The sequence below is a fragment of the Calliopsis andreniformis genome, chromosome 12, assembly GCF_051401765.1.
Source record: "Calliopsis andreniformis isolate RMS-2024a chromosome 12, iyCalAndr_principal, whole genome shotgun sequence".
In the NCBI taxonomy this organism is placed as follows: domain Eukaryota; kingdom Metazoa; phylum Arthropoda; class Insecta; order Hymenoptera; family Andrenidae; genus Calliopsis; species Calliopsis andreniformis.
In genome coordinates, this window is record NC_135073.1 from 14,043,878 (window position 1) to 14,068,007 (window position 24,130).

The 24,130-nt window shown below is 39.8% G+C and overlaps 2 protein-coding genes and 1 non-coding gene across 3 annotated transcripts in view; 1 reads left to right on the forward strand and 2 right to left on the reverse strand.

Annotated features, from left to right (window-relative positions):
• On the forward strand, positions 1–6,963 carry LOC143186277 (transmembrane protease serine 9-like). Its single transcript, XM_076389851.1, has 18 exons — positions 1–27; positions 76–328; positions 1,339–1,589; positions 1,671–1,960; positions 2,158–2,437; positions 2,513–2,529; positions 2,585–2,718; positions 2,780–2,932; positions 3,036–3,086; positions 3,142–3,174; positions 3,231–3,374; positions 3,432–3,601; positions 3,654–3,881; positions 3,923–4,031; positions 4,090–4,278; positions 5,474–5,742; positions 5,824–6,119; positions 6,442–6,963. Exons 1-18 carry the CDS (start codon positions 1–3, stop codon positions 6,734–6,736), a joined length of 3,189 nt encoding a protein of 1,062 aa, XP_076245966.1. The 3' UTR covers positions 6,737–6,963.
• The window catches only part of Thw (chitin-binding domain protein thawb), a 24,637-nt gene continuing 7,360 nt past the window's right edge, over positions 6,854–24,130 (reverse strand). Inside the window, exons 2-7 of the mRNA XM_076388992.1 lie at positions 15,124–15,179; positions 14,585–14,625; positions 14,149–14,302; positions 14,012–14,059; positions 13,034–13,149; positions 6,854–12,598 (exon numbers count right to left, since the gene is read on the reverse strand). Of these exons, the coding sequence (XP_076245107.1) occupies positions 8,297–12,598; positions 13,034–13,149; positions 14,012–14,059; positions 14,149–14,302; positions 14,585–14,625; positions 15,124–15,175 (4,713 nt within the window). The 5' untranslated portion in view covers positions 15,176–15,179 and the 3' untranslated portion in view covers positions 6,854–8,296. The remainder of the gene's footprint in view (positions 12,599–13,033; positions 13,150–14,011; positions 14,060–14,148; positions 14,303–14,584; positions 14,626–15,123; positions 15,180–24,130) is intronic.
• Trnaf-gaa (transfer RNA phenylalanine (anticodon GAA)) lies at positions 15,337–15,409 on the reverse strand. Its single transcript has one exon. It is a non-coding gene; the product is annotated as a tRNA-Phe (tRNA).

The window sequence follows — 24,130 nt, forward strand, 5'->3', positions numbered from 1 at the left end:
ATGTGTTCTCTGGAAATTGTTTGCGTGGTTCGGAGTTTCTGGAAATATTAGAGACTGTAGACTGTACTCTGTAAGAAAGTTGTTCCGTGTAATGAATCTTTGGTACCCTTGGGTGTTGTAGAAGGAAGCCAGTGTCTGTTGGATAATGGCTATCCAGGAATCTGCAAGAAGATCATTCATTGTCCTCCCAGGGCGGAGGAGGTCCTGAAGGGCAACAGACATGCTGGATCAAAGGGAAGGTGTGGGTGGAATGGACCGATAGAGATCGTTTGCTGTCCTACGCGTCGCGCGGAGAAGATTTTGCACCGACCTGCACGTTTTTCTTCAGGTAATTGAATCGGTGAGTTGAAGAATAGGAGAAGTCCAATGACTGCTATTGAATCTGATGTGTAGTTTTGTGAATTTTACATACGTGGTTTCCAGAGTCAGAGTGTATTGAGTCCAGTTGTTTTTTTTGCGACTTAATAAATTTAAAACAAGAGGAAAACGTGGGCTCACACTATGGATTTGCTATACTATGTAATGTGAGTTTACGTGACGTGATAATATATAGTGTGTTCGTACCGTTAATCATTTAATATATATTTACTCTGGGGTACACTTGATCCACAGTCTCACTATATTTATAGTTTAGAGATTCCTTGAAAATAGCTAATCTTATACTTCTACTGCTCTTCAACTTATCGATTCAATTATTTTATTTCTAGAGCACAGTGTCTGAAGCTCAACGTAACTTGAAAGTTTATATTCATACGTCTGTTCTAGGTATAAAAAACTAAAAAAATTCTTCTCAATTGCAGTTTATATTTTTCCATGAAACATAGCGAGGAAATGTATTTCACTTGTCATCCAAATACCTCAAAAACAGAAATACAAGAATAAATGCATTTATATAGTAACACTTTTTCTTTTCATTCAACAGAACGAAGATTGAATCTTGCAGCGAGCGCTGAACTTAAAGAACATTTGCAAAGAATGCTGAATGCTGTATTTAAGTGGAATTTTAATGTATTCAGAGGAAAGCGTTTAGCAAAATTAATAGATTCACTTGAATTGAAACATGGGACGTGAAGACTAGTCCCAGAGAGATTTAAGGATGATATAACATGACTCTGGAAGTATCAATCATCCGAGATACAGCTCATGTGCATGTTCCATATAAAATTAAAATACCCGACCTTCCCTTGATAGTAGGTTCAGACGTGAAACGAGCAAGCTGCACGTTTAACAAAACACATGCATCTGCTTGTGTATTTTCTGGTGTCAGACATTTAAAAGTACATCGCTCTTCTTCTCTTTAGCCAAAATTATTTATCGCAATTGTTATCGTTTGTTCAGCTTACCAGGAGTACAAAAGGAATGAAATAAAACCCAGGAAACAACCGAAAGTTGCATCGCCTCTACTCAGTGGTGTTGAAGTTCAGCCTGGAGAGTTTCCTTACGCGGTAGCTTTAGGATACAAAAACACTGATACCGATGCTAATTCATCGTCACTCAAATATATTTGTGGTGGTAGCCTGATATCCTCCGAACATGTGTTAACAGCTGCGCATTGTGTAAATAATATACAGGATGATGTTCCCATCGAAGTGAGTTCTATTGGATAACACTTGAAAAGAATGTAAAACACTGTAGGTATAAAAAATTGTAAATACTGTGAATCATTGCAGGTTCATCTGGGAAACGTAAACATAAGAAGCACTGCGTCTAATGTGCAACGTATTCCAATAAGTAATATAATTTTGCATCCAAAATATAGGCCTCCCTCAATCTATTACGATGTGGCTATCATTAAGCTGATGACGAAGATCTCTGAAAGCGTTAAGCCTGTTTGTCTTCCAACTAAACCTTTGCATAGCTTCACCATGACACCAAGGACGCCTTTGGTGGTAATAGGAAGGGGATGGATGGACTTCTACGACGAGAAAGCGAACAAGTTGTTGATAATGACTAGGCTTAGGTACAGTGTATTTTTTGATAATTGCAACAAAACTTTAATTAACCAGTCGAAAAAAGATTCTGACACAAAATTGTAGACTTAAAGGGAATATTTCTAGAAGAAGAAATTTTTATAACTTCTATTTCTTCAAACTGTTCCATTTTCACGTTTTCATATAATATCAACTAAATTCAAATTTCTGCTTTCTCTAATTACAGTTTCGTGAGTCGAGAGGAATGCAGAGAATACTACAATGAATCTATCAGATTGCCACACGGAATCGACGACACCATGATTTGTGCGAAAGGCATTAACGCTGTCGAGACAAGTATCTGTCCGCATGAGAGTGGAGGACCATTGGTGATGTTGACCGAAACTGGTGATACTTTGGTTGGTATTACATCTTTTGGAGTAGGATGTGGTACCGATGTTCCAGATGTGTACGCGGCGGTGCACTCTTATCTAGACTGGATCGAGGAGCAAGTGTGGCCAAATCCAGTATAACATGAACTATTCGATGCAATACACTGAACCCTCTGATAACATGGTTTCGACATAAGACGTCTTGGACAGCACGTAACACCATATTCGTATAACACAAAACGCATTAACTGTGTTATAGTAGGGTTGACTTCATTATCATAGTTGGATTAATCGATCTAATTGTATTTCATATGTAACGTCATCGAACATGCTTCAAAATAATATAATGCATAGTAGATTATCTTTCGTAGTTTTTATTTTATTTCAATTCAAAGTTGTATCACTTTTATTGGATGGTGATTTCACATGACAAAATATAGAATGAAATTTTCGAGAAGATTGACTTTGAATGTTAAGCGAGGATGAGTGTGCCGAAGTTCATCTTTAGATATTTGAGAAGTAATCGACGAAAGGGGAAAGAGACAATTAGTGGTCAGACCGTAAGTGATCTCCTTACTCCGTGTACTCTTCAAGCGTCAAAATTAGGCAAACTCAAACTCCCTTCCAAAAGCTAGTGAAGTGGACTTATACTACTACATAGAAACAAATAATTAAAAACCTCTCTATCCATCAAAACACCTCGGCTACCTCTAAAATCCAAGCCTGTATAAAGCAAATGTCACAATACCCACGCTCATAAAATGTCAAATCCTCAAATCTCCCAGTAACCGAGCAGCCTAAAAGTACCCACATATCCCAACACATGAACGGCCTCCCAGTACCTAAAGACGCTATTTTATATTTCTCATTAGGTATATTAAAATTGAAGCTGAAAATGAAATAAAATTAGTCATTGTCTAGATACCAGAACAAGGTCATCAAGTGGGCCACTTAACTTATTCGGCACACTCCATCTTTAAAACAGCACCTATAGAAGCATCGCCTGCAACGCGATTGCAAATTGTCAATTGGATTCGGTTTGCTACACAAGGAAACACTGGGCATGTAACATGTACATAGTCACACTCAGCGTCGCCGTTATCCTCTTACGATAAGGCTCCTTCGACAGGGGACTCGAGCATGAATCTTCCTACGAGTGTTTCCCTTCTGATTCACTATATCACTTCAGCCTGTTCATCGTCAGTTCAGTCCCGAGCTGTACGCCACGCGGATAGCTCTCTCAGTGACCCGTCTTCCACCTCGATCGCGCTAATTACCATACCAGGGATGCGAGGCAAAGTCTCGTTTATCGTCCTGTTCCACCTAATCATCGGGTCCTTTCTGCTCGTAGGCCATGTCAACACGCAGCTCGATGGTAACTAAATCGATTCTTTTCGCGGTTTCACGATCCACTCGAGGCGTACTAACAGAGACTGATCTTTCATCGGGGATGACATCTCTCAGGACATTGCTTCTCGTGCTTTTTTCGGGTAGTTTCACGCTACGACAGGAATTACGATCGACTGTTGTATTTTTAGGAGATAACTTGCATGAATGCCAAACGACGAAAGTCTTCCCCGTGAAAATGAGAAAGAAATAAGTGTGTATGTGTGATTTGAGACATCACCTTGTCGGATCATTTGCTTCTTCTGTAGAGTTTGCGTAGACGTGTTTGCCAGAAATTGTTCAGGTGGTTTGAAGTTTGTGGATGTGATAGAGACGATAGAGGGCCTGCTATGATAAGGTTTTCGAGAATGCTGAATCATCTATTCTTTGGGTTGTTGCAGAGGGAAACGAGTGTGTTATGGAGAACGGCGACGATGGAGTCTGCAAGAAGCTCACTGACTGTCCTTCCAGGTTGGAGGAGGTCCGGAAGGGCAGGAGGAACGCGGGATCTACGGGAAGGTGTGGATGGGATGGACCGATGGAGATCGTTTGCTGTCCTAAGACGATTCTGCAGCGACCTGCCGAAGTTGGTACGTTTCTCTTTACATCTACATAATGAAGAAAACATTACTTTTGAATAGCTATATTAAGAGGATGGTCTTTTAGTAATGTCCATATCGAACGATCGCGAAAGTGTCACCTTTCGACGTTTCTTTTATTTCATTACATTTATTTTGGACATACCTGTTTCAAAGCTGACCATTGAGGAAAATTATAACGATAGTAACGTGAAAGTTAGCAGTTATTCGCATGACATAATAGTGTTAACTGTATGGAACACAGAAAATTCACGCTGCCGAATGAGTCATGACGATCTGCGTAGAAAACACGCACAATACAGCACATTGAATAACAGGTGTCATCATTGATAACTAAACTTGATTCACTTTTTATATTTCAAATAAATAAAAGAAACAGCTCTTTTGCGAAGTTAGTGACTCAATAGACACTTGAACGACTTAAGTTAACACACATAAATATCTTTTATAACAGTGTGTCAGAGTTATACAATTTCTAAAAAACTGAATATTTATACACTTTTTAGTCTTAATATTTAACTAAGATAAAAGTATATATGAAGACCGTGTATAGACAATAGCCGTACCAGTTATTTTTACTGCTCTGGTAACTCTAACGTTATCAAGTGGTATAGTGTCGTTCCATCTACTACATTACAAATTTAAAAACTTCTTTAAAATTCAGATCTTTCATTTTCCGTGAAACGTAGCGAGGGAATGCATTTCACTTGTTACCTAAATGCCTGAAAAAGGGAGATTCAAGAATAAATGCATTTGCATAGTAACACTTTTTCTTCTCATTCGGCAAGACGAAGATTGAACCTTGCAACGAGCGTTGAACTTGAAAAACATTTGCAAAGAATGCTGAATGCTATATTTAAGTGGAGTTTTAATCTATTCAAAGGAAAACGTGAAGCAAAATTAATAGGTTCACCTCAATTGAAACATAAGACCAGAGAGGTTTACCGATGATATATTATGACTCTGGAAGCATCTGTCATCCGAGATACAGCTCATCTGCATGTTCCATATAAAATTAAAATATCCGACCTTCCCTTGATAGTAGGTTCAGACGTGAAACGAGCAAGATGCGCGTTTAATAAAACATATGCATCTGCTCGAGTATTTACATCTGTCAGACATTTAAAAGTACATAGATCTTCTTCACTTCAGAAATTGTTGAAAGTTGTTATTCTGCCTTATTCAGTTTGCCAGGAGTACAAAGGAAGGGGAAAAGTAATTAAACTGGACCCGACAGTTGGTCTCTATTTTGATCAAGTATATTACCTATACAATGGTTTCGAAGCTAAGGTCAACGAGTTTCCTTACGCGGTGGCTTTAGGATACAAAGATACTAATACGGATACTAATTCATCGTCACTCAAATATACTTGTGGTGGTACCCTGATATCCTTACAACATGTGTTAACAGCTGCACATTGTGTAAATAATATACAGAACTCTGTTCCCATCGAAGTGAGTTCTATTGAATAACACTGGAAAAGAATGTAAAACATTATAGGTGTAAAAAATTGCAAATATTGTGAATCATTGCAGGTTCGTCTTGGGGATGTAGACATAAAAAGCACTACGTATAATGTGCAACGTATTCCAATAAGTGATATAATTTCTCATCCAGAATATAGGCGTCACTCAGTGTATCATGATGTGGCTATCATTAAACTAAAGACAAAGGTACAGATGTCTAACAGTGCTAAGCCTATCTGTCTCGAAACTAAACCTGTGAATAGCCTCAGTATGACATCGGACACGTCTTTGGTGGCAGTTGGATGGGGAACTACTGGCGTCGCTGAAAACACCTCAGATAAGTTGATGAGAACACCTAGCCTTAGGTAGAGTATATCTTTTTATAATCGCAACACAACTTCGATTAACCAGGTGAACACGAGACAAGCTTGAAACTCACTCTGGTGATTAATTGTACTTTCCTTATAATTTTGATCAAAATTAAGATTTCCATAAATGCATCAAGATTTGCAGTTGATTTATGATTTAGCCTTTATTAATCGAGATTCTATTGCACGAACCTTAGTCAAAGTAAGAAGATTTTTAATAGACATAAAATTAAAGACGTAAATAGTACATTTTAATAAACTCAACCTTTTCATGATGTCTCTTGTCTCTAATTCAAATCTCTACTTTCTCGAATTACAGTCTCGTGAACAAAGAGGAATGCAGGAAATACTACCCTGAATCGTTCAGATTGTCACGCGGGATCGACGACACTATGTTTTGTGCAAGAGACAATAACAGTTCCAGGAGATCAGATGCATGTTATGGTGACAGTGGAGGGCCAATGTTGATGTTGGCCAAATCTGACGAAAGTGTAGTCGGTGTTACAGCTTTTGGGTCAGGATGTGGATCTGTTGTTCCAGGTATTTACACCTCAGTGTACTCTTACCTGGACTGGATCGAGGAGCAGGTGTGGACAAATACAGCAGGATTTTGATTAATCAATCCAATAATAAACCCAAAACTGCATAGGGTAGTAAAACTCTAATTATGGATTTTCTTTATACCATCATGAAACCGTGGCGAGTCCCCAGTAATAGTTTCAGTGTAAAAGTCCAGTTAATCAAGGTTTTATTATATTTTCATTTCACATACTCGTTAATGATATTTTCTTGAAATTACTCTCACGTGTCTTTAATTGTGTTCTAAACGACATCTTTTGTTATATGCAATCTTGCACGATGCATTGAGGAGGGACGAACCAGTGGTGTAAACATTAACAAAACCCTCTTTTATTCATTCACATTCTGTACAAATGTATTTTACACAAAGAGTCGACACCGTGCCCGGTTAATGCAATGGACGGCGATCTGTAATCAAGCATTGTCTCGAATACTTTCAATGTGAAGTACAGTCAATAAGATTGGACGTTTAACGAAATCTAGATAAAAGACGGTTGTCGGAGGACAACGTCCTTCCAAAAGATCTCAAGCACGTTATCAGTGTAAAAGTGAAGTAAAGAATTTCGACGAGCATTGTGAGTCTTCTATCCTCTTCGACGAATCCTTTTATGATACCCAAACGTAGCGGACCAACACCAACTTTTATAGTAGCTTCGATTAATCTAAGGTACATTATGGATAATCGAATGATGGACGAACTTTTATCTCTGTTCGTCGCGCTGTACAGATTTGCGTTCCACTTTTGCAGGCAAGTCGTTTACTCTAGACGATCATTATAACGATTATAATACAGTGTATTTGTACGCGATGCAAGGTATGTAATACTGTCAAGATCAGGTGCAGTTGCAGGCATGCAGATTGCATATTGCCTAGCGAACGAATTCCAAGAAATTTCATTGATTATTTTAAGATATTGCTCGAATGAAATTAATTGGAAGTCGTTCTGCGATTCTCTAGCCATGGAAGTTCTAAGAATGAGGAGTTCAGCTTTGTTGTTTTCCAACGCTGCCTTGATTTCTCGTCTATAAATAGTGTTTTCATAATTCTTGGTCGATTGTGTTATCATTTGCACTCTGAACTCTTTCGTACACATGAAGTTTCACGTATGGAAATGCGTAATTTTTAAGTAATAATTATCCATGGAAATTTCGAATTTAGAAGTGTTTTAATTAAGTACTTCAATTTGAAGGGCTACAGCACCCATCGAGATCACTTTTCTTCCTCTTCTTTAGGAAAGAAGTAGTCTAAACTTTAATTCCATGGAGATATTATCGATAACATACACTACTTACCAATAAAAAATCAGGATCAGTTACAACACAACAAATCTGTCTCCCCTCACAAGGTTCAGAAATTACGTGCACGTAAAGAGAAAGTAAAACTATTTTTGTCAAGTACCTACAAGTATTCCCAACACCGATAAGAAACCCTCCACTCTCGCGCCCCGAATTCAGAATTTTCAAGCCCACAATTTACAACAATTCAGTAATCGAATCACTCGTTCCCCAAGAGACGCGTTTCAGGAAGGGATTTATTTTCAAAGCCCATTGAGACGAAACAAACCCCAATTTCCATTAGTCCCACCCTACACAATCTCACCCCCATTTGGTAGCTATCGTGTACAGTGATCTAAGAAGCTCGAGCGCTCTACTGTCTGAAGTAGAGCCCTCCTCCTGCACCGAATTATTCCCATCTGACGTCACTCCCTTCTCCGCTCTCCTGACAATATTCGCAGAATTTTCCGTGGTCGTTCGGAATTTCCTGCTTTTCCTGCTTCTGAACGTGGTAATCGGCGGCTCAGTGACTATCGAAGAGGTCGACGCTCCAGTCACGTAGCTCGACCTTGTGGCAGGCAGACTGAGCTGATTAATCTCAGCTACCACGTTCTTCGACTCCTCAGAAGCGAATTCATTAACAGGTAATCTGAGAAGCGCGTTCAGCAACTCCTCCTTCTCCCTCTGCATCGTCTTGTTCACTGGGTCTTTGCAGTGTCTCACAAGCAGCAGGACCAGTTGCCTCACGGTCTCGTTACTGTCCGCCTGCTTCATCACTCTCATCAGCGCGTTGGTGCTGGAAGCGTTCAGTTTACCGAACAGCTTCTCCGCGATCTCGTTCTCTGTCCCGTTCGAGCCACTCACAGTGTAAGGCAGGACAGAGGACACTAGACCATCTTGAGGCAAGGTGTTGGTGGAGGTGATGGAGGACGTTATGGTAGTCGTGATGCTGGAACGAGTGGTTATCATGGGCTTCGGCGTCACTGTGTTCTCAGAGAACGTAGTTGGTAGTAATGAAAAGGTAGTGGGAGAGTCTTTGCCCCTGGAGAGTCTCTGCTGCAGGGAAAAGTCAGATTCGTCGAGAGACAATGCTTCCCTTGAGTCCTCGTCGATGGGAGTGTTTCCATATTCCAAGCTCTCTTGGCTGTCAGTGGCGCTGTCTATGGACACTGTTGAAGTCGAGTCTGACTCTAGGCCATGATTGATGCGCTGGGGGTCCACGAAGACGGAGGTCTCCCAGAGATGCGTCACGGCAGGTGAAGATGTCCAGTGATTATTGTTCAGCACTTTCTCTTCCTTCTCTGGCTCCACTGACTCAGTGGAATCTCCGTGAGAGCAAGGTGTAGTCTCCACGCTGGGCGTCGAGGTCACTGACTCTGTCGCCCTAGGCGTCGTCATTGACCTGTCTGTGGATTCGATGTTGCGCTCCCCTAGGCTATTATACAGGTTTCTGAATTTCATGTAACTGGTCCTTGCTGTGGGATGGGAAATCCCAAGAGATTTTGATTGAGAGAGAGATTTATGATGCTGGGCCTTAAAAGACTGACTGGTGGACGTATCGTAGCTCTTAGTGGGCCCAGAAGTCGTCGATCGTACATTATGAACAGACATAGGAGTGCTGGGGTAGTTTTCAGGGTTCAGGGACTTGGAGTTCCTCTCATTTTCTCTTCGAACTGTCTCTGCATGTGTCTCGAAGAAAGGAGGAGTCAGTTGCTGCTCTGGTTTCTTGCTGGTGGACTTTTTATTCCAGTTGTAGCTTACCATGTGCACTAGCAGCGATGGAGGAGAAGCTGTGGGGGAGACTACATAATTATCGCTTATGGGGGTGGTTGCAAATAGCTTCTCTCCATAGGGTTCAGTGAAGCCAGTGACACTGTTATTCTGAAAGCCACCGACTCTGTTCCGATTCCCAGTTTCTATAGAAGAGACATCAGTTTCTGTCACAGGTCCCACGTTGCCTTTATCCACTTCGTTATTCTGACCATAAAACACACTCGAATCGCCACTAGAAGGTGTACTACTTGGCTGGAAGACGCTCTCTGTGGTTGGCACCGAAGTCTCAAAATAGGAATTAGTCACAAAATCAGTGCTAGACTCATAGTTTCCCTGATTCGGCCTGGATGTAGTATAGTAAGTATTTGGCAGGGTACTCATAGTCTCATAGACATCCTGGATAGTAGTTGGAGGTTCGAAGGTGGTAGGATACGTAGTAGTCAATTTCTGCCTCAAATCATTACCATCGTCAGAGAAGTCCAGAACCTCATCTTTTTCCCTAATCGACGTAGTATAATCCTCATTCAAGATCGAATAAGCTGTGGTAGTCCTCCACTGGTCATCTTCAGTCGTCGTCTTCGGTGGCTCCGTGGGCCTGATCTCTGTCAGAACTCTTTTGAAAGTGTCTGGATCTAGGAGATACGCTGACAAAGCATGGGTGAAGACCTGAGCCAGTTCTCTAAGCTGAGTGCTGTTTGTTCTTCTGAGGTCATCCAAGGATCCTCCACTTTGCTGTAGTTCCAGATCCTCGGTATAGTCTTCACTGTAGACGCTACTATCATCTAAACGATCTTCAGTAGTCACGTTATTATTCTCCACAGCATCGTTCAGTTTAAACAACTCAGCATATGAATTCAGAGTATGCTGAGTTAAGATACTCTTAGGCACTTCAGCTGTACCATTACTCTTCTTGGAGATACTAGATCTCTCGATATCTTCTTCAGATTCGATGTTAATAGCCGAGTCAGTGGTCTCACTCGAATCGAAGTTCTCAGTGGCTGTAGAGAAATACAGAGCCAGAGAATGAAGCGTAGAGGGTGCAGGTGGGCCAGGGGGACTGGACCCTAAATTAGGCACGTTGTCTTCTAGATTCTTCAAAGAGTTCAGCATACTTAAAGCATGCTCTTTTTCAGAGAATTTCACATTCGACTTGCTCTTGCTAGGCAAAGCCTGTTTCAATTTCGGTATCAAGGTCTTCGCTGTGGTGTAAGTAGGTACTGTAGGACTGTATGGAGTAGGTTTCGACGTGGAACTGCTAGCAGTAGTGTAAGCATAGTTTCTAGTGAAAGGAATATAGGGTCCTAAAGTGGACATCACTTTGCCCTGTTTGTAAGTAAAGCTTCTATCATAAGGACTCAAGTCTTTCTCAGTCACAGTGTTCTGTTGATAAGTTGGTGTAGTCCTGAAAGACTTCTCCGTAGTCGTGCTAATAAAGTTCTGTCGATACCCTGGCGAAGTCACCGAGGGATTCTTGTCAGCTACTCTACCATATTGGTTCTCGAAGGTGCTCACAGTGGTTGGGCTCTCCGTGCGTCCAAAGCTGCTACGAACAGTCGAAGTAGGCAGAGAGGTAACTTGACTGGTACTGTACTTCTGAACAGAATTCGGTGTTATGCTGTTCTGTCGATAGCTATCAGTCGTCACATAAGAACGAGTCGTGGGAGGGATACCAGTCCCTGAGCCAGCATTAGTCACTCTTTTATCCTCGAACCTACTATAATAATTAGTAGTAGCAAAGGTGTTTCTACCATCCACAGTACTCGGTCCTCTATAATCAAAATCATCGCTGGTTCTTGGTGGAATATCAGGATTAGTCGAGGGGATACTAAAGCTACTCTCAGTAGTAACGTCATCGTTACAAGGAGGTGCTAAAGTGGTACCATACTGAATGGTCGAATCGAAGGGAGTGGTGCCAGTGAAGAAGTAGTCATTCCTCTGAGTGGAAACATCATTGGCTCTATAAGTAGTAGTTGGCTCGTAAACAGGACTCCTAGTCGTGGTATCGCGATTAACATTATAAATTTGATAGTAGTACTGATGAGTGTTCCCAGTATTTTCATTGAATCTGTTCCCTCGATTACTGACAAACGCGGCGCTCTCAGCGAAGTGCTGGGACTCCTTAACAGGAGTTGTGCTACCAGCTCTGAAGGTAGTCGACTCAGTGTAAGCTGGAGTGACTCTCTGAGAGACAGTGGACGTGGCATTGTTCCTCGCTGAGCTTTTAAACTTCTGCCTCTTCAGGGCTCCTTTTTCATCCCTCTGTGGATTCAAGTTTCTATTGCTGGTATGGTAATTCTGGACCTTCTTCGGGGTGCCATGGTAATCCTGGGTCGTAGAGTACTTCACTGTCCCTTCTTCGGTGTTCCTGGTGAACTGATTGAATGGTTGCCTGGTGCTAGGCGTGGGGCTGGACTGGAACCCACTCGTGCTGTGAAATTGATTGCCATCCCTCTGTCCCTTCGACTCCTGCCCGTAATTGCTGCCAGAGTCGAAGTATCTGGAAGCTTTTATCCTACCCTGATTGGGCTGCACTTGGTTCTCTAACGGAGGCTCCTCGTAGGTCTTTATTCTTCCATTCTGCTTGCCATCGTAGCTCAGGTTCTGGACGTCGTAGTAGTCCTGCTGACCACCTCCGTCGATCGATTGCTGGTAATCCAGCTTTGATTTTCGTGATTCTGCTCGCTTGCGCTCCTCCTCGAGCAATTGCTCGCTGCTCTGCTCGTACAGCTCCGTGGATTTGCTGCAGTCCACCTTGAACCACCAGTCACAAATCAGCTGCGACTGTTGGAAGATGGTGCCATTGGGGCAGAGGAAGGAGATCTTTCGCCCGTTGTCGCAGATGTGGAATACCTGGGGAGGAAAGTCGTTTCGCTGATACATGCAACTTTAATGTAGAAAATATTAACAGTACCTGTTAGACCAAATTAATCAATCCCTTGACCAAATTTTTTGAAATTTCTGAACATTTTTTCAGACACTAAGATACATATGTCGTATACAAAATTTAGTCGTAGGTTTTTTTGGTATTTTTAGACCAGGAGATCTCAAAATGAAACTGAAACCACAGTGGGGAAGCAAAAATTTGATCAATAGCAATGCTTTCCCTTCTTATGATTCCCTTCCTATATTATGACAGTCGAGAAAGTGAAAAGATTCAAATGAAGAGGAGTCTTTCTCTTCCTGGGATGGTCAGTACCAGAGATTTCTGATTATGCACTAGGCTATAAATCATGCAGTTGATTATTGTTATCGAGTTAAGATGTATCAAGGTTGTCTATTACTTACTTGACAATTTGTCTCCAAGTCCGCGTAGTAACCGCCTTTCAGGCCTCGACAACTGAATGACGTGGCTGGGATTGTCGTGAGAGCTGGAAAATCAACGCCAGGTTGTCCTGTCACGCCTATCGAAAAAGTAGGTTTTATTATGCATCCAGATCTTCTTACCTTCAGATATATTTCTGTTTTCTTCGGTATTATTTATTTTTGAGCGAGTGGAAGCTATACGATTGGGAAGCTGTTACTAGTGTGCATGCAAGGTTTGTTTAAATTAGGGGTAAGTGGCTAGTAATTAACACTAGAAGTACTACGAAGTGACATTTAATTTTGCGACTATTAAGCAAAATGACATAAGTAGTATTTTCGAAAAATTGAAGTAATGACTTGAGTGAAGAATATACAATAGAAATTATCTTTAAGGAAAAAGAAAGTTTTTCTTTCAATTTATGTTTAAGGAAAAAGAAACTTTTACCTTGAAGAATTATGCAAAATGAAGATTAAGAATCAATTGAATAGACGAGTTCGAGAACATAGTACAAAATCAAAATTGCCATTTTCAAGCAATATCAAAACTATACCTGGACTTCAGAACTTATTTTTAATCCCCATTTTTCATTCGTGATATCTTTCTCGAATTTCTATCTCTCACTATACTTCTAATTCCAGTCCTCAGTTCTTCCCAAAGTTAAATTTCAGAGAAACAAACTCCTCCAATATTTCTAAGCAGCATTGTGCAGAAGGAATAACGAAAGTGTATTCTTCTGAAACTCCGAACGAAACTAAAGAAACTGCGCCGCAGTTCCATCACTCGTTCCCTTTTCCCATCCATTTGATATCGATTTCCACGCGATCGGAGGGATCAGTTGTCGCGTTGATCAGTTTCAAAAGAATACCAGACAGACAAACGCGTTTTACGCTTCTAGCAGAGATAGGAAGCTGGAAGAGAAAGCGACCGACGCATTACTTGTACAGTGTTAATAATAATACCCGCTCCTTTGAGCCATTCCTTGAGAAGATCCGCATTGCCGAAGAAGACTGGGAAAGAAACGCGAAGACTTTACGTTAGAGACAGTACAGAAGAGTTAGTAGTTAGACGTTCGACGTTAGTAAGTTAGTTTTGGGACCTTGGTAAACTTGGTACTCGCCATTCTTCTCTGGCGCCAGTCTTTTCACGATTCTCTTCAAGGATTCTGCACTCTCCTCCGATGCTTCCTTGCCTGATGGACCCACATCTGATAGGAACTCTGGTTGGCTTGACCTTTTGTCGCTGCTCTGTGGCTGAAATGGGTTACAAAAGGATTTGTAACAAGATTCGAAATTCGATGCAGTGACACTGAAAGGCTTTCAGAGAAATTTCTGCTTTTTATTTGTGGTTTTAATAGTCAGTCTCTAGTGTCTCGTAAGACGTAGGCGTTGCTTTAATTCGGTCAGGTATTTGCTCTGTTGTTCAACAGCTCAAGGGGGAATTAGTATCGCGTTTATTTCATTGCGTCTCGGCGCTAATTTCTTGTGACTCTCTATGATGAAAGTGTAAATGAGTTGATGTAATATAATAGTCACCTCTGCTTCGCAGTAGCCTGGTAAGAAGGTAATTGCTGAACCTGTAAAAACGAATGACTGTGTCAATATTGAATTTTAGGAACCAATGGTGTTTGTGGATTCTTAGAATGTAAGGTAGGTTTTGTTGTTGGAGTGATTAATATTTGATGATATGTTTGTGGAAGTGTTTATCTGAGGATCGTAGGTCAAGGAGTTTACATTTATTAATGATTAGTTTCTGATACGACAACGTGGAGTATGAATTATTCATGGATAGCTACAAATTGAATGAATAAGATCTTACATCTAACTAGAGATTAGTTGCTATCAAGAACCTATCTATTAAGAAATTAGTCGCTAATCTTTTCCTGCTCTATATTTATGAAATGTTACGAAGTATGTATAGATTTCTATTACTTTTTTCTGTTCTTTAGATACTGTGGACTAATTTTACAGTAATTTAATCTTTAAATCTATTTGATGTGGATCTACACTTACTTTTTTTTATCATAATGATTTAAAATATTTTATTTGCGATAACTGTGGAGTATTATACGTACATAAAAATATGATTAGTTCAAGGTAAGCCATTCTTGATAATTCCATGTGCATCGTTCTGTAATGAGAAGAAAATAAGGGGAGTTAATTTTTGAATTTGAAACAAATTGTCAAAAATCATTGAATATACTATTATTTTTAATGAAGGACTGATATGAGATACTTTTAATGTATAGAAATAACAAAAATATAATTTGTCAGCGAAAAAAAGAAGTTGCCGAAACCCGGGATCGAACCAGGGACATTTAGATCTTCAGTCTAACGCTCTCCCAACTGAGCTATTTCGGCTTCTGGAAATTCCGTCTTTCATGGACAGTGATATTGTCAGTACTTCTATATTAACTTAAAATATATTTAAATTTTCAAAATTCAATTTAAATTTTCAAAATTCAGTTTAAATTTAAATTTAAATTTTCAAAATTTAATTTAAATTTTAATTTTATGATCGAAGTGCGCGATTAATAATCAACTGACTGAAAACGTAATAAGTTTTAAAATACACTCGAGAATTAATTTTAAAATACATCACTTATTTAATCGTCATTTTCTCACTCTTTCATTTCACAAAGTTGATCGATTCTTCGCCCAAGTGTCTCAATACAAAAATCAATACCAAAACCCAAGATGACCACACCAACCGCACCCTCTCCACCCCTACATCCCCGAAACTAACGCTACCTCAGTTCTCACGGAAACTCACTGCAGCTCAAACAAGTCAACCAGAACCCATTCTTATATAACTCATTCAGATACTAAACCATCTCCTTCATTTGTCCTCAATTCACTCCACGCTTATCTCTTCTCCATCTCATTCAATCCGCCGTAATTTATCACCATCTAAAGATCCCCAGTAAAAGGACATTCAACTTGTAACAAACCACCAGCGCTCACATTTCGATACTCCCCGATCTCCGTTCTCATGGATCACTGGCAAGGATGGCCAGAGGATAGGGTCGATTGAATCGCGATAGTGCGCCATCAGATACCCATACCCTGTGATTATCCATAAAATCGATTATGCCGATCGAACAGCTGATTGTGCCAATCGGGTTTCTATTAGCCACGGTTCCATCGTGACCAGGAACGCGAGGTTCCCTTATCCGAGCCGTGTCCGTGGCTCGGTGACATTCAATCGGACATCACGATCACTGGGGCCCCTCGTTGTCGGAAGAACAAATAGCCTGCACGTTGTCGGCGTGTGACGCAACCGACGAAGACGGTAGGGAACATCTTGTTCATTCTCACGGTTCACCGATTTACCGGACTTTCAAAATGATTACGGTAGTCATTAGCTTGGCAGTTGGCATTTGATGCGACGCGCAATTTATGGTTAATCCTTTCGGGCGAACCGCGATGGGTATTATAATGACGTACTTTCACTCTCCTCTGGAACTCCACTCAACATCAGTCGATATGATTCGAGGATCGTTGTCGTTGGTCGCGAAATGTTTACTTTCAAGAATTGTCTCTGGCCCGTGGTATTAGCGACGTCTTTCTGGTCTTTAGAAAAGGGTTCTTCAGTGGAGGCACTGTGGTCCCATAAGGGTTTTTGAGGCTGAATTTTTGGGACCATGTGAAGAGGAGGAAGATGGAAATAACAGAAAAAATGAGGATAAGAGAAATTAGGAGTATGAAAAAATGGGGTGAAAAATAAAATGGGGACATGAAAAAGTGGGACTAAGAAAGAATAGGGGTAAGAAAAAATGGGTGTAAAAAACTGAGGATATGAGAAAAATGGGGGTAAGGAAGAAATAAAGAGAGAGGGAGCCACAGAGTTGGACCAGTATTCAGAGGAGCAAGTCATCCATAAGCCAAAAATGATTGAGAAGTCCTGTTCTATATAGAATCCTGTCGACTAGCAGATCTGGATTAAAGATAGCGCTAATGGAGATTCTAAACCTAGTCCTCACCCTTCAAGAGACTTCATTCTCTCATGCGTCCTGAAATAAATTGCTATAAACACTATAAAAAAAATTATTTTCGATTGATTAATGGGTCTCTTCAAAAGCCATATTTACTATAAACCTTAAAAGTTTCACTCTGACTCAAGGATTGAAAATAGTTACTATTTATTCTTTATGAAATTCTCTCGATACGTAGGGAATATTCTAGTACAGTAGAAAATACCTTATCACTGGCGACTAGGGAAAGAATCAGCAAGGAATTTTCATTTCCCGCGGCGACTCTGAACGCCTCGTCGAGGAGCCTGGACGAAAGAGCGACGAAATTTTTTCGACTAACGAACCTTTGTGCATTCAACGCACCTCAACGTAACGAGCTTCACATTGTTAGAGGCTTGGATCTTCTTTTAAATATGGGGGTACGGTATTTGCGAAACACAATGGGTTTCCGAGGTTTTGGAATTTAGTGCGCGCTGAGATTGATGGCGCGCTTGAAATTGCAAATTTATCGCTGAAGCACGTGATTAATCAAACTTATCAGAAAGTGAAAAATTGCAGATAGTCTTGTGGATCGCAGATAGGTTAAACGTAGATGTAAATTTATTAATATATTTATAATATAGTAGACATTACCTACTGTCTCGAAATAATTTAATCAAGAAGTTTAATCTAGAAATTTATTCCCTTCTCATTTTCCCATTAATAACTTCACCCCGCAAGCATCCTGGTATTTTCTACGCAAATTCGTGCGCTAAATTTCCGCATAAAGAGCGAGGTTCACGACCGCCCTAATCAGTATGCAAAGTGTAGCATAATTCGTGACCCAGCGTAGCATGGCAGTCAATGTGTTAATTTCGAGCCTCTCAGACCTCAAACAGTGCCAGTCTAATAACAAATGAGCGATAATGACGAAACAGCTTCATCCCGGCAATAGTGGTTCTTAAGAACAATGCTGGCTCTCTCACAATAAAAGAAGACGAACGATCGAAGAGCAATTTCTGCTCGCCACTGTCCCATGAGAGGAGTCCAGGGGTCCCAGGGACGATTACAGTTCCATCGATTCGATAATCCCTGATCACGATGATTTCCTCGCGGAAATGCATCGTGCCTTATAATAAGGGTATCTCGAATTTCCAGTAATCGGTCCCCGATGGCTTCGCCGACGGAGAAGGGAAGCTTGCCGCACTGGGCCCTGGCGGATAGAGCGATGTTGAAACAATAGCCGGCAGATAGCGAAACAAAACTTGGCGTCTTAACGAGCGCGTACTCGCATACGTACCGCCTTCCTCTTTTGTAATGCTAATTCAAAGGAGGCAATTATTTCAGGAGTAACTGGTAACCTTCTGGTTTCTCGAACGACACCGAACGCCTGTCGTCCTCAGCAGACGAAGGATACGAAAAATGGGCGCGAAAGCAGACCGAAAAGTTCTTTGGAAGAAATATTCTTTTACGTGTTACCGAATCGTTCTAGATTTACATTTCGTTTTATTGTAAATTTACGGCTTCCATGAAATAGCTGTAATAAGGAATTGATTAAGTGACTAATTTAATGCCAGTTGATGTTGAAAGTCTTGTTATACTCTTGTCGTTAAGCCTTTCATTAGCTAATTTTATGTGATCCTCATTTAAGCTATAGTAACAAAATGATGTTTTCTCGTAGTCCGAAGAAAATATTGTTAGAAAGGTGGATATTTTTTATGGTTTATTTTCTTCTTTAGTTGGAGGTCTGTTTAATTTTTATTTTGTACTGTAACTTATTTTATTTTATTTATACTACTAAGCAATTATTGAAACTGAAGAGACGCGAAACGATACAGAGTCAATTGGAGAAAAACATTTTTAATGTAATATTCTCTTAATAAAATATTCTAGAATCTTAACATTAGTTAGAAATAGGTCATAAACAATTGGAATACAATTAACCACTGTTTTACTGTATTCATCAAGCCTGCAATTAGTGTATCTAAAATATTCAGTATTCAGGAAAAGTTGAATTGGGTGATGAGTTCGTCTATAAGATGACTCAATCTACTTTTCTCGTAAACCACGCGTGACATAACACTGTGTTTTCCGTTCTCCATAAAGAAGGAATCTGGTTTTCTCCATAAGGGAAAAATCCAGTTAATTGGTATTCTCTATCAGATGAAGAATACTCCAGAAAATTTGTTATTTCCTGTAATAAAAAGCAACTGAAGTTTACAATACTCTCCAACTACCATATCACTCATATACAAATCAGTGTTATCAACGTGTCTATGAATCATCCTAAATTACAAGACTATGAATGAAATTACCAAAAATACAAAAAGAAGTCTATTAAAACGAAAAAAGTATTATGAAATCAACGAAAGTAACTGATTAGATATTATTCAAGATTTCTCAGAAGACAGTATGTTAATGCATACTGTCTTTAGTTAGCATAATTGCTAACTATTCTCAGATGTCATTTGTCAGGCGTTATTTATCGTGGCTTCTTCCGCGTGTCAAAGATACTTTTATCGTTACGTTTAATTACATGCAAATTACTATCGCGTAACGAGTGTATAATGGCGATCGAAAGGTCACTAGAGAGATAATCGATTCTTCTCTAGTGCCTTACGCGCTTAACTTCCGGTCGATTCACCTCCGCTCGTTTTGAGAGCAATAAGGCGACACGGGAAAATCGTGTAAGGGTAACGATCCAATGGCGAACGAATCGAGCCACTAGATATTATCGCGTAGACTAGTTGCGTGTTGGGAGAAATAGATTACTTTTCCCAATGAGGTTGAATCGGGAAAGTAGGAAAGACGAGATCGTAGAACGCTCGGAGAGATGTAACTCGCTGGTTGAATGGGACCTTTATTCGCGAAATCCCATGCAGAGTGACGCAAAATCAAAAGAGGAATTACTACTAGTTTACGTAAAAAAAAAGAAAGAAGTAAAGAAAAGGATGAAAGTGCACGTTCTATTTTTTGACCTAGGAAGTCATAGAATAGTTTCAAATAAATAAATCACAACGAATAACTTTACAGAATTTCAATGCAATTAAGCAATTATTATAGAATAAATTACTTTCCTCCTTTCTCCTAAAATCAGGGAATAAATTAAAGGAAATTTCATTTAAATATGCACATGCAAAAACTTTCTGTTACGGGCTTAACTAGAAACCTGGATCCAACAAGAGGACAACAATGGCTATTGTGGGAGGGCGTTATAATCTTCATAATTAGACTGAGGATATTTATGCAGATTCATATTTTCATAAACACAGAGAAGTGGAATCTAATTAAAGATTCGCTTCATTCTCGAAGTATTCAACTTTCTTTTGCCCACTCTTCTAAATGCATAAAAATCCGCAATCTGTGTATCGTTAACAATGTTAGTACTGTTGTATAAATGGAAACCTTCCTTCTCCTTAATTAATTCATTTTCTTTTACTCTACCTATTATTTCTGTGGCATTCTCCTATTTAACTATCCATGATTTACGAGGTTGCTCTATAATCGTTACTCTTGTTAAAAAATTCGCAATGAGCTGACAGTCGTGGCCACGTCAGCTAGGAAACTTTGCTCGGCTATCTTATCAAGCTGTCGAAATCCCTTAATGACTATCCTGCGAGCGAACTTGCACGATCATTCTCTGGTTTGAATTTAGTGGCAACTAACTCTTGCTTAATGATTCAAGTAAGAAATCATGATTCTCATTGCGCTGTCGAACTCTGTTATTTAAATTTTGAAATATTTGTGGACTCCTTGCGGAAAGAAAAATCGACACGACCTCGTTCCTCTGGAACAATTTGCTAATTAGCGAATCCGTTGGAATCCCCGACGGTTTTCAGCGTTGCAGTGAAATTGAAATTCTGTTTGCGCTGTGTACCGACTGCTCGTGATAATGAAACGAACAATGAGATCTCTCCCAGTCGTTCGTTCAGCTTCATCGAGGCGAGTAATGATAAAGTTAATTACGTGAGCCGGCTGTAATATTTCTCCAGCCATTTTATTACGGTTTCGAGCAGCGTTCGTTTTTATGCATCTGTGTGTAAGACACACCATTTTCCTTGACTCGCGTAACATTTCTTCCATCTTTCGCCTCTGACGTAAATTTTAGAAAATTCACCGCGTTTACAGTTCTTGCTTGCGCGAAAACGTATCGTTTGTTATATTATTTCTCTGGTTGCCGTTTCTGTATACAATCACAATGGCCCGACGTGAAATAATCAGGCAAGCTCGCGAGAACGAGGAAACTTTTTTAACGAGGAAAGTGTAACGATATTTCATACTTCGTTGCGCGCAGAAATATTCATTATGCGTCTTTACCTTTAACGTTATCTGCCTCCCGCCCATTTGACGTTGTTGCGAACTTCGTTGAAGAAGCGTCATGTTTTTTGAAGCTTTTTCCCATGTACGAGTGCCACCTTACGTAAAGCATTGTATTCAATATGGGAGAGTTCTTGTAACTGGTCGTTCCTTTCGTGACTGACTTTTGGTGCCATAATCCTTTCATACTGGATTATTTGGCACGGTGTACATTTCTTTTCACCATTTATCTTGATAAAGACGTGTCACTTCCGCCGATTTCAATGTAAACAGAAGAAATCCGCGGAGAATACCAATGGGAGTAACCAGTGGAATCTCCATGCTTCATTGTATAGGGGAGAGTTTTCGACATGGGACTACTTAAGTGCCTTATACGTGAAGTACCTTATTGTGAACTAGTGAAATAGAACAGTGTCATTGACACATTGAAATATAAATAAATTGTCTACATGTGGGGAATAAAAAAGAATACTCCATTATTATTGAAATCATAAAAGAGACAAAAAGTGTAAAATATTTGACCCACTGTAATATACAAGAACCTGATTCAGTAGAATAAGTCTCTCACTCTTCTTCAATTTTCTTCTCCTAATTTCATCTCACTACACCACATATGCCGCAATAAAAATGATAATAATAAGTAGACTGTGAATATTTATGCAAGTCCCTGTATTCAAACACAAGATTAAAGAAAAAGAATTTAGATTCCAATAACTTATTAAACACAAAACTAGACAGACTGCAATTACTTAAACGCTTGTTTCACCCTATAAATATTTCTATAAATTTCTATAAATTTCTACATTTTTCCATACCACATAGATTCCATACTTGCATAATCCCATAAATGCATTAAAATCTGCAGTCTAATAGTAAAGATATTCCTCTACTAGGAGAAACACAGATTTTCTAGGAGCTCTACGAGAAGACTCCAGCGTTCCAGCGACCGACACCAAGCACTTGAATTTTCCGTATGGAAATCGCGACAAAAGAATAGCGAACACCTCTGCAACGTGATTGTTACTACGATCCCATAATTATTATTCACAGTTCGAGCGGGAGAGAAGATTTCGGAGTGGCTGCTCTTCGAGCGGTTCCGCTCTGGTCGCGGATGAGCGGCGTGAGAAAATGAAGGCGCAGGGTATTTTCGGTACAGGAAACGCTCGACGGTGGATCGTTATGGAGCAGCCACCTTATGAAACATCCTGTTCACGAATATGCGTCCGACACATGCGAACAAGGCGAAGACTTTCGGTCCTGGCCTCTTCTCTTTCTCTGTTTCGTTCTAGGGAAGACTGGCAGGAGAGAAGCGGAAGTACGGACCTCCTGCCGTCGTGGAACCGCGGCGATGTGTCGGTGGTGACCCTAAAGCTGGGTATCCATGTCGAAGTAAAATTGCGAGCTGCTCTTGGGAGGATTTCTCAGAAAGTGGACAATGTGTTCGAGAGGCTGTTCGAGAGTGTCGTTCAATTATTGGGGAGTGGTTGCGATGTACAGTGATGCTCCATTTAAGGTTTGAGCTCTGGATTTTTCGTCACTGATGCCCGCTGGTATTTCTAGCAATTCTTGAAAATGGAATCTACGAGTGAGCTTTGAACTTCATATCTAATGACAGAAATAGAATCCTGGAAGAGGTGTTCAATGCTAAGGTACCTGCACTACTGTGGATAAATATTTGGATACCTTTACGTTACTGAAACGTGTAAGATACGCCAAATAAAATTCTATAATATAGATGTGGTTATAAATCTCGTCTCAGACTGTTATATAACAGTTATAAATACCACTTAAAATGAGGTTTAATATCAGTTATTATGAATGAAAAAATGTAAGTATATCATATATTTCCAATAATGTGAAAGTGTCTAAATACTTATGCACGGTAGTATATACTTATTTTTATGAACTATCAAATCAAGTCTGAATTGGATTCACTTATACTTGTTCTATCCTTTCCCCTGTAATGGGTTATATCCTCAAAATTCATCTACTCAAATAAGAGACTAAATATGGTTCTGGACTGAAAACTGCAGCTTGTAATTAAATGAATGTAAAGTAGTAACGAAACTATATTTGAGACCTTTATATCAGAGTAATTAATTGGTAAAAATAGACCTAAAATGCGTGTGAACCACGCGTCTGAGTCAAGGACTTATTCTACTGCGGCGAGCATTGGCCAGGTCAGGTGCAGCGACATCAGTAAAATAAGTCAGTGGAATAAGTCTGGTCAGGCACATTTCAGACATACTTTAGACGTCTCTTCAATAATTAATAACTCAAGAACGAGACTATAAATGCAATTTAGTCATTCTTAGGTTCCTTCTCCCTTCATGACAAGAGTAAATAATGCATAGATACTATATGCACATATGTACATTATTAATATTATTAATAGTGTGTAGTCTCAAAAAGATTGAAGCAGATTGATCATTTACAGGCCCCTTTAGATTTCAGTGTTTTTCCTATTTTCTTTTTTTTAACGATGACATACAGTATTAAGAATATTCCCAAAAATAAAGTAAATATCTCAATACCTGCACGCTTAAAATACGTGTCCCAGTAAGTGCACAACCTAAAAATGCATGCCTCAATACTTGAATCACAATCCAGTAGCTAAATATTCTATGTCACGATACCATTATTGTTCTGTAAATATCCTTTCCTATTATCTCCACAGAAATTTAATCTCAAAATGAAATAAAACCAGCGTTAGTGACCACGTAGTGGGACCTGTCATGAACCTTACCTATCCATACCATCACCATTACCTGTCACGAAAAACTGAGGCTATTTAAAGTGCCCTAAGCCAGGG

Excerpts from the sequence above, each read along its gene's own strand:
- LOC143186277 (XM_076389851.1), top strand. The coding sequence starts at position 1 with ATGTGTTCTCTGGAAATTGTTTGCGTG. Across the intron at positions 329-1,338 it reads ACCTGCACGTTTTTCTTCAG|CTTACCAGGAGTACAAAAGG; the intron begins GTAATTGAATCG and ends TCGTTTGTTCAG. Across the intron at positions 3,602-3,653 it reads TACCAGGGATGCGAGGCAAA|GCCATGTCAACACGCAGCTC; the intron begins GTCTCGTTTATC and ends TTCTGCTCGTAG.